General features: G+C 34.1%; 1 protein-coding gene across 1 annotated transcript in view; it reads right to left on the bottom strand.

Annotated features, from left to right (window-relative positions):
- Window positions 1-536: 536 nt before the first annotated feature.
- The window catches only part of LOC129257812 (carbamoyl-phosphate synthase [ammonia], mitochondrial-like), a 48,510-nt gene continuing 34,841 nt past the window's right edge, over window positions 537-14,205 (bottom strand). The window contains exons 25-35 of the mRNA XM_054896221.2: window positions 12,960-13,029; window positions 12,418-12,485; window positions 11,071-11,224; window positions 10,675-10,782; window positions 9,970-10,059; window positions 8,598-8,768; window positions 7,521-7,595; window positions 6,934-7,092; window positions 6,226-6,341; window positions 5,187-5,316; window positions 537-2,762 (exon numbers count right to left, since the gene is read on the bottom strand). Of these exons, the coding sequence (XP_054752196.2) occupies window positions 2,652-2,762; window positions 5,187-5,316; window positions 6,226-6,341; window positions 6,934-7,092; window positions 7,521-7,595; window positions 8,598-8,768; window positions 9,970-10,059; window positions 10,675-10,782; window positions 11,071-11,224; window positions 12,418-12,485; window positions 12,960-13,029 (1,252 nt within the window). The 3' untranslated portion in view covers window positions 537-2,651. The remainder of the gene's footprint in view (window positions 2,763-5,186; window positions 5,317-6,225; window positions 6,342-6,933; window positions 7,093-7,520; window positions 7,596-8,597; window positions 8,769-9,969; window positions 10,060-10,674; window positions 10,783-11,070; window positions 11,225-12,417; window positions 12,486-12,959; window positions 13,030-14,205) is intronic.

Below are 14,205 nucleotides of genomic sequence, written 5' to 3'. Positions count from 1 at the left end.
ACAAATATGAAATGTTTTTGTCAAGTTTTTACTTCAAATTTGTCTAAAATATGAAGATTTTTTTTTCTTCTTTGGGGGGGGGGGGGGAACTGACACCTAAATATTTTCAGCTCCTAATGACAAAGTAATTTGAAGAAGGGGCATGATATACTCATTTGTTTGATATCAAATTAGTCATGATAGCACAAATATTTTATAAGATACGGTCAATTTTATGATGTTTGGCAAGTGTCAACTTTTCTTTGATTTTCCTGGGTGTATAACCTTTTGGCCTCAACTGTATATCTTGAGTAAAGCATACAGATGTATGCTTGGCTTATGCAGTGGAGCATAAAAACAAAATGCTAAAATGTTTGGCTTTCCTTTCTCCTTGTTTTGGTATTGTTTGACAATTGAACACTTTGAACACTTATCAAAATATTTATATACTTCAGTACCATTCTTCAGAAGGTTAATAGTGCAGAAGCAGATAAGATTGTCACTATATACAATCAGCCTATCACTCAACAAGAGCACACTGCCAACAAACATTTAAAAAAAAACCTTGCTTTCCAAGAACAAAATACAAAAGTATTTCCAAATGTCAGTACTGTAATAGTCGCACTAACTAAATAAATAATTTTCCTCAGAACATGAAGAAAAAAACCCCATAATGATGGGTCACAGGTGACAAAAAAGCACAAACAGGCGCAACAAAACAATGTCCCAAGTTTTTGAAATCATACCAAGGGTAGATAATTTTACAATATCAATTTCTTTCACATGATAAACTCATTGCAAAATTAAGGTATAATGTCAATTTTAGAGAAAATATATTTCTTTACTAGATACTATAAATAATCCTATAATGATGAAATTAGAAAGAATATTTTTCGTGCATTTTTTCTCATTAAATAGGCAGATTTTCATTTAAAAGATTGGTACACAGATAGAAAATTATTCAATAGAACTGTTATCAATCGTGGACTTGGCCCCTGTTTATAGACAGCTAGAATTGTATGTCTCGTAAATATTGGTTCTGTTTTTTATGATGCATATGTGATGTAAACTAATTGCACTTCCTATGGAAATATACATAAATAAATTCATGAACAAATATACTATTAAACAAATATTCATAAAGTTTATTGAACCCTGTTCAGCCGATATCTTTAAAAGAATTTACATAAAAGAATCATTCAGCCATCAAAATGTTATAAATGGATATCTGTCAGTGATTTTTTTATTTATATCAGTGAATTTTGAGAGTCAGAACTATGAAAACTTCAATATTTGATATTGAGTATTTAACTTTAAATATTTCATTGTGTGCCTATTGATATGGCCAATATACATGAGAAATATACATATATATATTTTTTTTAAATAAGCCCTCCTAATGTTTCCACAACAAAAAACAAGTTATGCAGCCATTGTGGAAAACAATTTTGTAAATGGCAATGCTACCCACTGGAAATAAAAATTATAAATAATGAATAAATATCACACCTTGCCTGTTTCACATATTTCAGAAGTATACATTCAAATTCATGCATGCACCGACAGACACATACAATAACATATCTAAATATTGCTCTCATTTTGTACCAAAACAATATAATTCAAGTCTTACAAATTTAATAGTATTTGCATATTCCCTATATTCAGCCAAGTTAAGATTTGGTAAGATTTACCTTTGCCCAAGTGAAAACATTATTTTCACACCTTTAATTTCAACCGCAACATATCCTGACCAAGTTTCAAATCTTAATCTAATACCAATTTCTTATTAAAACGGAAGTCCATCTTTTTGTCAAAATTGGTTTTAACAAAAGTAGAACAAAAATTAGAAAAATAATAGAATAAAAGTTTGATGGAAGTCCATAAAATGATATGTACAGTAACCCAAATCTTATTTTGTGACCTTAACTTGTGAGCTGCAAAACCATATGACAAATATTGTAAATTTCATGACATGACTTGATTCATGGTTACTGCAAATATTCTTAATGAATGATTTTACATGTAATGCACAGGTGAACTGTTCACTTTTAAGAAAAAAAGTACAGTTCATGTATTTCTTAAAAGATAAAATATGGAATATTATTTAGCAAAAGACATCAGAAAATAATGCTATGAAAATGACAACCACCTTGCTTTAATACATAATGATATATTTTCATCAATCAATCATTTATATTTTTCTCCCATTTAAAAATTTTATTTAACCAAATACAAAATGGTGAGTAAATTAATTTTAAGTAATAATAAGTAGAAAGGTAGGCTGGAATGGTCATACAAAACTTCATTGCACGCTTCACATCAGCCATTTCAGTATAATAAGTGAAATACATTTCCACTGTAAAAAGTTTTTAGCACTTAGTCCAGAACTTGATTGAATTACTGTGATTGAACAGATGAGCACATCATACTTTAAATCTAAACTATCAATGTGACGCTGATGATATCTTGATTAATTTCATATCTTTTATATATAGATATTTTGTCGGTTTCACGCTTTCGGCGATCTTCAGGCAGAATATATATATATACAATTTTGTTCTCATTGTGTTCTTTTTAATGAATTTTTGAAATAAATACTTGAATTGTAGAAAATAAGATTACTTTCAAATCTGAGCAGGGACTGTCATAATAAATAGGGTAGTTTACATTCAGGATGTAATCACCTTGTCCGACTTGCCTGTAGGGCGCTTGTAGTGAAAGAGTGATGTGGCATCAAGCTGTCCAACGTGATCTAAAGCTTCAGCAAATAACTTCACCACCTAAAAAGACAAAAATGGAATAAGACCGTTCTTTATTACAAGTATCACACATTTTTCATTGGATTGAAAAATATTGAGTCGACATTTCTTTATAAATTAAGCCCAGACCTTTGTCTATGACAAATGGGAACAAGTGGAATTGAAATGCCTCTGGCAGTCTCACCTGCATTATGCGATTCGATATAGCAGCTGTGCCGACTTAAAAAAAAAGTGGAATGCCTCTGGCCGTCTCACCTGCATCACGCGATTCAATATAGCAGCAGTGCTGATTTTGAAAACTACTATAACTCGCACAAGATGTTCAGTGAAACTTGGTTACTCTTATTTCCACGTTTTATGAACTAGACCAATACACTTATAGAGATATGATGGCAATTCAACAAATACCCCCAACGTGGCCAAAGTTCTTTGACCTTAACATGACCTTTGACCTTGATCATGTGACCTGAAACTTGCACAGGATGTTCAGTGATACTTGATTACTATTATGTCCAAGTTTTATGAACTAGACCAACACACTTTCAAATTTATGGCTGTAATTCAACAAATACCCCAATTTGGCCAAAGTTCATTGACCCTAAATGACCTTTGACCTTGATCATGTGACCAGAAACTTGCACAGGATGTTCAGTAATACTTGATTACTATTATGTCCAAGTTTCATGAATCAGATCCATAAACTTTCAAAGTTATGATGGTAATTCAACAGATACCCCCAATTCGGCCAAAGTTCATTGACCCTAAATGACCTTTGACCTTGGTCATGTGATGTGAAACTCAAGCAGGATGTTCATTGATACTTGATTAACCTTATGTATAAGTTTCATGAACTAGGTCCATATATTTTCTAAGTTATGATGACATTTCAAAAACTTAACCTTAGGTTAAGATTTTGATGTTGATTCCCCCAACATGGTCTAAGTTCATTGACCCTAAATGACCTTTGACCTTGGTCATGTGACATGAAACTCAGGCAGGATGTTCAGTAATACTTGATTAACCTTATGGCCAAGTTTCATGAACTAGGTCCATATACTTTCTAAGTTATGCTGTCATTTCAAAAACTTAACCTCAGGTTAAGATTTGGTGTTGACGCCGCCGCCGCCGTCGCCGTCGCCGCCGCCGTCGGAAAAGCGGCGCCTATAGTCTCACTCTGCTATGCAGGTGAGACAAAAACAGCTATTGAATAATTATTCACAAAACAAATCATTCATATGAGTAAAATTCTATATTGACCCCAAATTACTTTTGACCATGATCATGCGACCTAAAACATGTGCAAAACAATCATTGATACCTGATTACCTTTATGTCTATGTTTCATGAACTAGATACATAAACTTAACAAGTTATAATGCCAATTCAACAAATACCCCCAACACGGCCAAAGTTCTTTGACCTTAAATGACCTTTGATCTAGGTCATGTGACCTGAAACACGTGCAGAATATTCAGGGATACATGGTTGCTCTTATGTCCAAGTTTCATTAACTAGATCCATAAACTTTAAAAGTTATGACAATTCCACAAATACACCCAACATTAGCAAAGTTTGTTGACCCTAAATGACCTTTGACCTTGGTAATGTGACCTGAATCTCGCACAGGATGGTCAGGGACACTTGATTGCTCTTATGTCCAAGTTTCATGAACTAAATCCATAAAATTTGTAAGTTACGTCGATTCCACAAATACCCCCAACATGGCCAAAGTTTGTTGACCCTAAGTGACCTTTGTCCTTGGTCATGTGACCTGAAACTCAGGCAGGATCTTCAGTGATACACCATTACCCTTATGTCTAAGTTTCATGAATTAGATCCATATACTTTCTAGGTTATGACAACATTTCAAAAACTTAACCTTGGTTAAGATTTTGATATTGATTCCCCCAACATGGTCTACGTTCATCGACCCTAAATGACCTTTGACCTTGGCCAGGTGACCTGAAACTCAAGCAGAATGTTCGAAGACAAAAATAAAGGTAACCTAAAAATCAATAGTCAGTTGAACCTCTAGATTAATGATTAAAGTAAAGTAAATTTTAATTCAAGAGCAGTCTCTATTGTGCTCATAAATATCAACATAATAACCATCATCATCACAATTAACATCATCATTGTTCACCATCATCGTCATCATCATTGTCCTCGTCATCACCCCCACTACCATCACTATCAGTGCCAGTGCAGTGATTATCCTAATCACCTACCGCAACCGCTCTATTCACTAGCATCATCATCACTATCACCACTTCTATTGCTGTCATTAGCATCATCATCAACACCACTATTACAACCATTGCCATGGTTAGAATGATCATCAATGTTACCCATGTCACCGGGAAGATGATGCTGATCATAACGCTTCTTGTATCGTCATTCCAATTCAGAAACCATTTTTCATCCAACAGGACACACCAAACTAACCTCAAAATTGGTGAAGAGAGGAACTCCGGAGTCGATTGCAGCTCGTCGTATGAGGAAGTTATCTTTCACATACTTGGTGTTATGGTTTGGCAGGTTGATAACCAGATCAATATCACCCTCATATATCAACCTTGATACAAAAAGGAAGAAAGAAATACATACATCAAAACCTGTTTAAAAAGACTTCTCAAGGATGACAGGAAAAAACAGGTGGTTTGTAGCCAGATTATATTTTTGTTCATAATTGAATAGGATGTTTTCAAGTAAAACATGAGATATGCCTCTGTATATAGATAAGTGTTCAGTTAAGAGAGGTGGTCACTGAATACTTTTCTATCTTATCATTTATTTTGTACTATGATTTAAAAGGAGTACTCTGGACAAGAAATACTTGTATCTAAATAAAATTCATCAAGCAAAATGCTGAAAATTTCATCAAAATCTAATAACATATTACAAAGTTGTTAAATTTCAAAGTTTAGCAATATTTTGTTTATCAACAAAAAATGAGCACTGAGCCTTTCGCTTTTGTGTTCAAGGGCTTATAACTTTCACAAATGAATGCTAATTTTGAAACTTTCATGAATGCATAATACATTTGAAACATCACAAATGCATGCTAATTTTGAACTTTCATGAATGCATAATAAATTTGAAACATCCACAAATGCTTGCTAATTTTGAAACTTTCATGAATGCATAACAAAGTTTTTTTTCATTCATTTATATTTTATTCTGTTTTTTATTATAACAAATTAAAGTAAATTACAAAATTTACAAACAATTATCAAGTGATTGCAAATCACATAAGCACAAGTTGGTTACACAAAAAAGACAAATAACAACAATAATAATAGAATAGCCCCTACCCACTTATCCTCCCCCCTCCCCCCAAAGGAATGTGGCAAAGTGATGACTTAATATCAGTGATCCATGAATGCATCATAAATTTGAAAAAAAAAATAACGGACATCCTAAAGCTTTCCAGCACTATTTTGACGAGTGGGGTGTCATGGTAGAGTGCATTTGATGGACTCACTTAGTTGCATTTGTGGCATCACTCTTCTCGTGTAGGTCAACAAGCGGCCAGCCAACTGTTGTGGTAGGAATGTTGTGGGCCTCCAAGTATTCTGCCGTTGCCTCTGTGGCATACAACTGAAAGCAAACGATACATCAGTTAGAATCTCCAGATTTACAAATCATGGTCGAACTACTGTCCTCAATTGGGCCCTGCCCTTATGAAGTCTTCAATTGAGTCAATACATTCTAAACTATGGTAACACTGTAATTCATCATTTAAATAAAACATAGAACATAGTGCTCTTGGGAAATTACACATGATTGTTCATGCAACATTGATTAAAACAATCAGCATGCTTCATTATGATTACAATGGGACATGTGTTAAAAGTATGAGAAGGAATACTACAGAAAAGTGGAAATAGTCTAACTAATATTAGATAAATGAGCTGGTAATAATCAGACAAAATCATTGTTACACAAACTGGGGGAAGATGAAAGTTTAGTTATCATATCATTTGTGTTCTGTAAATCATTTGAAGAAGGCCAAACTTGAAATGAGATAAAAGAGCTGGACCACTCGACATAAAGCTTTGTGATTGATCGTGATGCTGATTTCTACGATTAATCATACACAATAATCAATGTAACCAATCATAGAACTCAGCCCTGCAATCAGTCACTAAGCTTTAGGTCACAGGGCCCTGGTGGTAGCTTGATGACCCACCTCGTAACCCATCTGATGGAACTTCATAGCGGTAGGAAGGAACTCAGATTGGAAGGTCTTCTGTATGCCGATCATGATACTCTTCTTGGGCACCTTGAATCCTGTAGAGAGCAAGGCTTTTAGGAATGCTGTCTGGACATTGGGACCAAAGCAAGCCACCTGAGTGAAAGAAAGTGATGTGCAAGGCTGATTAAAATCAAACAAGAGGGAGCAACACCTCCACTTGGTTTCCAAACCAGAGTCGCATTTTCCTTGAAGAGATTCATCTGGTTAGTTTGATATTAGAACAAAAATGGAACTAATGGACAGACAAATCCCAAAACCCTTCAATTGGTGGAGGCATAATAAAATCGTGATTTTGCCTGGGGAAAATCTTGACATATTATCTTGCCTTAACATTTTTTTTTTCTTAATACAAGTTGATTGGTGTGCAGCTTATTATCACATTGCAACCACCCCCCAAAAAAGGCTCTTGCCTCTGCAAAATCCATTAACACCCAATATTCCATTGACTTTTTACTTTGAAATGTTGCAAGCTTTGTGGTTGACCCTTTTCAAACCATATGCGAATGATCCCAAAGACATACCTCTCCTGTAGAGGCCATCTCACACCTAAGAAGAGGATCAGCATCACGTAATCTTGGCCAAGAGAACATTGGAGCCTGAGGAATAGAAACACAGTAAATCATTGCCTTATTCATTTCTTGTAGTCCTTACAACTAAAACTCTGTGGAGGAGGGGAGGGAGGGGTGTCTATCTTTGGCCCATGCTATGGAATCCATAATCACAACGTTTTCAGGAAATACTTTCGACGAGCAATGCCTCAAATCATGGCTGTTCAGAACTACTCTTGATTGATTGGACGTCATTAATATCTCATTAAAACCTTTCTTTTGACTTCCTGATAATAAGTCACATGTGTTATTATTATCATTATCATTATTATTATTATCATTATCATTATCATTATCAATATCATCATTATCATGATCATGATCATTATTATTATTATCATTATTATTATTACGATCATTATTATTATTATCATTATTATTATAATCATTATCATCATTATTATTATCATTATTACTATTATTATTATCATTCCTTAAGTAAGTTAAGTATATATTCACTTTATTATCTGCACATCTTACACATGCTTGATATACTAGTTTCTCCTCTTTCTTCCTATCAATCAATCAATCATAAAGTCATTCAAGAACTGATTGAGTTACTCATTCATTGATACATAAACATGATTTGGACATCTTTCATAAAAATCTTTTAATGGTATCAGTTGCCTGCAATACTTAAGCGCAGTCTCTGTCAATATTGGTCTATAAAGTGACACACCCCTTTCCCTCCTCATATTAAATGCCCCATTGTAAATTTTGCTCGGGTCTGGATATTTGGCTATTTCTATTTCATTTCTGCTTGCCTAATGACTTGCTTAAACACATGAACAGTCAAAACGATTTTTAATCATTTGCTGTCACCCTTGACGTATCGTCAAAGACATGAAATCATTTTCATTGTCATTACTATACAGGTTTTCTTAGTTTTGGTGCTTTAACTTAAAGAAAATTGTTTACACTACTCAATAAAAATGTAAAATTTGGAGTTTCATTCTGATTCATTAAAATTTTGATATATGATTCATTTACCTTGATGCCAACATATCCCTGTGGCACAAATGGGTTCTTAAGGCTTGGAAGGAGACTAGGGTCGATATGTTCTCCCACCATGATCTTGGTTGCTACATTGATGAAGTCACAGTTGATTGTCTTGGAGACGAAAGGGAATGAACGAGAAGCTCGCAGATTGCACTCAATAACCTAAAGTGAGTTAATCAACAAAACACCCAGGTTATTAGTCAATATCAAATCTGGCTTGCTGATAAATATATACATATATACATATATGCATACATCCTACGTAAGGGCGAAGTCTATTAATGGGTTTATTCCGTCATAATACACATATAGACGTAAAGACGAAGGTACATTACGAACATTGAAAGACAAAAAATTTGCCTTAAACACAGATGTAGAGAAATATATATATATATATATTAAATCTAAATATATATATATAAATTAAATCTTCTATAGTGATTGGTTGAAATAGCATCATGTGACCAAACATATTTTAGCTATGCTGTTGAAATGAAACACCCACTGAAGAAAATTTGTTATTCTGTGACGTCAATGATGGAATAGTGCACTAATCCATAATTGGTCTACCATCGGTCAGTGAGGTGTCTCCACCAGGCAAGTCCCATGAAGGGACAGCGCAGGCACTAATCCGCATTACGCTAAGCCTGTAGGCTTCAGGAAAAGTAGGTGAGTCAATGCAGCATGTTACCTCGATTTTGGTACAAATTAAAAAAGGATGAACTACGAGTAGGCCTACAAGAACTAGATTATCAAGCTCTATTTTTCTAATTTATTAGGATAGGTAGGATATAAAACAAATTATACCAGGTCTTTATTTTGAAAGTATAGAGGGAATTATTCATCCTCGGTTGTACTGGCAAAATAATTATATTTCCCTCTGGGCTCAGGAAAAATAGTAACATCAGTCCAACCTCGAGCAAATAATTCCTGCTGTACTTACTTAAAGCCTGGTATATTTGTATATCATTCTGTCTCATATGTTCAAAATATTGACCTACTTCATATTCTACTTATTTGTTTGTATGTGAAGGAAATTAGAACCTTAAACCTTTGCAAAGTCTAAATCAAGTTATGATGTATTATTTCTTTTTATAAATGAATACATTTTTTACATAAAATATAATGAAGAGGTTTCCCTTCTTTTTGCTTGAGTGAAAAATACTGGAATTGCCACTTATATTTACAAAAAAGAAGAAGGAAAATCATGTGTTGTGGGCCCTTATGTAAATTTTAAAAAAATCATTCTGAAGCAAAAAATAGAAGAAAAAATAATAAGTACCATCCCTGGAGAATATATTGGATAATTGTCATTTTCATACAATATCATAAATTAAGAAGTAATACATTTCTTTTTTCAAACCTTGACTTCATTGTCCTTGGCTAAGAACTGAATGTTGAATGGTCCAGAGATCTGGAAACGCTGAGCAATCTTGGCCGTCATTTCTCTCACCTGAATAATGTAAAGTATACATAATACTATTCAATTTCTTCATAACCTTTTAAACAAAATCCTTAAGAAATATGTCATGAGAGTGAAAAAGGAACGGCAACCATGCATGCAATGGTAAATTTTTAAATTTCAAACATCACCATCATCATCCTCTTTATAAACCTCCAATGTTGTCTTTTCCATCATCATCATCCTCATCATCATCACCATCACCACCACCATCATCATCATCATCACTTTGTCATCATTATAATCATCATCATCATCACCATCATTATCATGATTACCATTACAATTATTATCATCATCATTACCATTACCATCATCATAATTATGATTGCCATCATCAACATCATCATCATCATCACTTTGTCATCGTTATTATCATCATCATTACCACCATTATCATCATAACTACCATTACAATCATTATCATCATCATTACCATTACCATCATCATCATCATCATCATCATCATCATCATCATCATCATCATCATTATCATCATTATGATTGCCATCATCATCATCATCATAATTATCTTAATCATCATTACCACGACTTTCATTCATTCAACCAGAGTGCTTTCATCACCATATTTCAAATTCTATTCACCTTCCTCTGTTGTTCATCCGTTAGTGTGTGAGGGGGTAAGATGAGAGTAGCATCTCCCGAATGTACCCCTGCGTTCTCCACATGCTCTGTCACTGCATGAGCAACAACCTGTAAAAAGTACACAGAATTTTAAACATTACCAAATCTGCAATCTCATTGTCTCATACCTCACACAATGCAAGGTTATATTAGTGATGTGCACATGAAAAAATTTGACCAAAAAATAATGCAGTGGATTTGACAATTCAAAAGAATAATGTTTCTGAAGTTTAAATATGATACATCAGTTCATTATAAAATTGCACTGAGACTTGAAAAGACAAGCCATATACTGGCAAACTAAAACTGGAATGGGCACAAATATTTAAGAGATTTTGATAAATGTTTATCACTCACCTTTCCGTTCCTGGCCACAGCATCCATTTCTACCTCTCTAGCGCCCTCTATGAACTTAGTGATGACAACAGGGTGTTCTTGGGATACCTTTGTAGCTTCCTCTAAGAAGCGTTTGAGCTCCTCTGGTCCAAAGGCAACATTCATTGCTGACCCACTGAAAAGAAAAGAGATCTTGAGTTATATGTACTGCTTTACGCAGAAGAGGTCAAAAAATTTACACAGAACTCGGTCAATAAGTGAGAGGACGTTTCTACCAAGAAATTTTGCTTAACTTTTTCATTTAATTATTTTTGCAGAAATCATGAGTAAGATATTATATGCATGCTGTACACCAGTACATATCTATTCATTAATTGAAAATATCCTGGAAATTTTTTTAAACAAAATATGATTACTATGTCATTTTATGACATAATGTAAATGTTTGAAGGTTTCAGAGTTCAGTGATAGTTACATTGTAATCATTGAAAATTGAAATCACCCTTGAATTCCTAGTTGTGAGTGGGATATAACACATCACTGCAATCCTAAGATCATGCCTCAAGAACACCCCAAGGTTCCCAGCTTTTCAAGAAAACAAAATTCCCTGATTTTTCCCTGATGAGGTTTAAAACAAACATGATTATTTAAACCCATTCCCAGTTTCGCATGTTTTCGCAAGTTGTTGCAGTGAATTACATTTTTAGTATAAAAACAATAATGTAAAACTAATTAGTACCACCATAACCAGTCATTCAATGGATGCTGTTCTGATATGCAACAAAATATAACAGAGCCTGACTGACTACCATGCTTTGACTTTTGGGCTGATCAAAATTCCCTGATTTTTCCCTTATTTCAGGCATTTTTCCCTGATTTGAGGTATTTTTAAAATCAAATTCCCTGATTTTTCCCTAACTTGAAAAAAGTAAAATAATTTTCCCTGATTTCCCTGATGGGCTGGACACCCTGACACCCGCTGATCTATATTCATTAATGAGCTTGATGGTAGAAGATGTGTGCATCGGCACTGAAGCACAACTTTCAGTCACACTGAACTCTTTGTGACTGGGTTCCTTAATACGAGAGACATGTTGTTATCGCTGATGTGGTTTACGGTACACCATGTGGAGTGTTATAGAAACATTGGATAGAAGAGAAGAAATGGATAGGCGAGAAAGTGGAGATTTGAGAGTAGAGTATTCTTTCTTGAAAGTAGTCCTTCTCTTCTTCTATCCACTGTTTCTATAACACTCCACATGGTGTACCATAAACCACATCAGCGATTGTACATGCCACCATGCAAACCTTCAAACAACATCAGTCATGTTGTTGCTTTACAAAGCAATTTGGTTTTCTTCTATTTACCTTAGAACAAATGAAGGTCTGAGAAGACAGGGGTATCCAACACTTGCGGCAAACTCCAAGGCTTCATCCTGTAAATAAAAGAAATACAAAATGAAGAGAAAATAATCAATTTCTTACTTTTGCATTTCATTTCAGATATCTTTTCTCATTCAGGAATTTCAATTTAAAAATTTGAATTCATAATAATCATTTTTATGAGGGCTTTGACAGTTAACATATCTGATATACAATGCAGTAAGTATTTTATAGATAATAAATCATCAGTAAAACTAAATATTTGTACATTTGGTGGGTGTTTCATAAAGCTGTTCGAAAGTTAAGAGCGACCAACTGGTGGTCCTTTCTTGTGGTTAATGGTATATTAATTGGCGATAGTTCAGCGCGTAAGAAAGGATCACCAGTCGTTCTAAAAGTCGCTCTCAACTTGCAAACATTTTTATGAAACAGCCCCCTGGCCAGTTACACCTCCATTTAAGATATCAAGAATGGGAAACTGATGTATCCGTCAAGTCTCTCAGAATAAGTCAATGAGGCAAGCTTACCAATGATGAAAGGGCTCTCCAAGGGGCTTGATCAACATTCAGATCATCAAGAATGGCAGAGAATATCGACCTATAACATGATTACAAATAAACTAATATGACAATATCTTCGGCACAAGTGAGATTCAAAACTTTCTGACAAAGCCATAAAGAAAATCTTTAAAAATACTTCTCTTGAGCTGATGTTACCCATCATTTCTTTATCAACAAAATGTGAGAACTGCAGAACAAATTTACAGAATGATGGATATGATTCCTATCCATGTCATGTTTATCTTGATCTGTTTAACTATAGAGTTAAATGTTATATTAAAAATGTGGAAATTTTGTAGAGTTTTATGAAATATTTCCTTTGCATTTCAAAAATGATTGCAACATAAAATTAGGAGTGGGCTATACATGGGTCAAAAATACTTTTTTTGTAATTTTAATATGGCAACAGTTTTTATTTATTCCTTGTAATGTATCTCAACATGAAATGACAATATTTTTTGTCTCGGGTCCGAGAAAAAAGTGTGCCGGGCTAAAATCCAAAATGGCCGCCCAAACCCCCCAAAATCACAGTTTTGGCCACAACTTCTTTATTTTTTGGTCTTTTTCTCTGGTTTTGGTGTCTATTCATATGTTTTTAGGGGTAGGCAATTTGTTTTACCTAAAATTTGTACTAAAAAACATTATTTGTCGAGTTAAAAGGTGATTTTACCTAAATATACAGATTTTTAGACCCTTTTTCAGCCAAAAATTGGGTTTCATCGTCTTGTGGTTCTTGGGTATTGGACAATACGAATTCAACAATAGCAAGTAGTTTCATATAGCTATATTGCTCTTATTCCTCTACTTTGTGTTTTACGGATATTTGCGAAATATATCTTATTAAATGAAAAAACGTCATTTATCCATAGGGGCTACTATGTATATATAGTTAATGTACAATGTATTGTACATACTGCACTGCATACATGTATGTCCTTGCATTGACCATCGTCTGTAGGATAAACTATAGTGTCATAGAAATGAGCTCTTGAATTAAATGCCTCAGAAATTGAAGATGCTGTATGTTTTGCCCCAGAAATTGAAGACATGTTTTGTCATATATGCTCATGCAGGGGGCGGAGAGAGGAAATATCATTAACGATGGATTATAGTCAACCACACATTCTGGCATTTACACTGTGGCTATTCTGTTACCATTAAGGTAACTTTGCCATTCAATGGTAACTTGCATGGAATACTTGATTCTGATTGG

This window comes from Lytechinus pictus, chromosome 1 (genome assembly GCF_037042905.1).
Source record: "Lytechinus pictus isolate F3 Inbred chromosome 1, Lp3.0, whole genome shotgun sequence".
In the NCBI taxonomy this organism is placed as follows: domain Eukaryota; kingdom Metazoa; phylum Echinodermata; class Echinoidea; order Temnopleuroida; family Toxopneustidae; genus Lytechinus; species Lytechinus pictus.
This window is presented reverse-complemented; position numbering and strand designations above follow the sequence as displayed.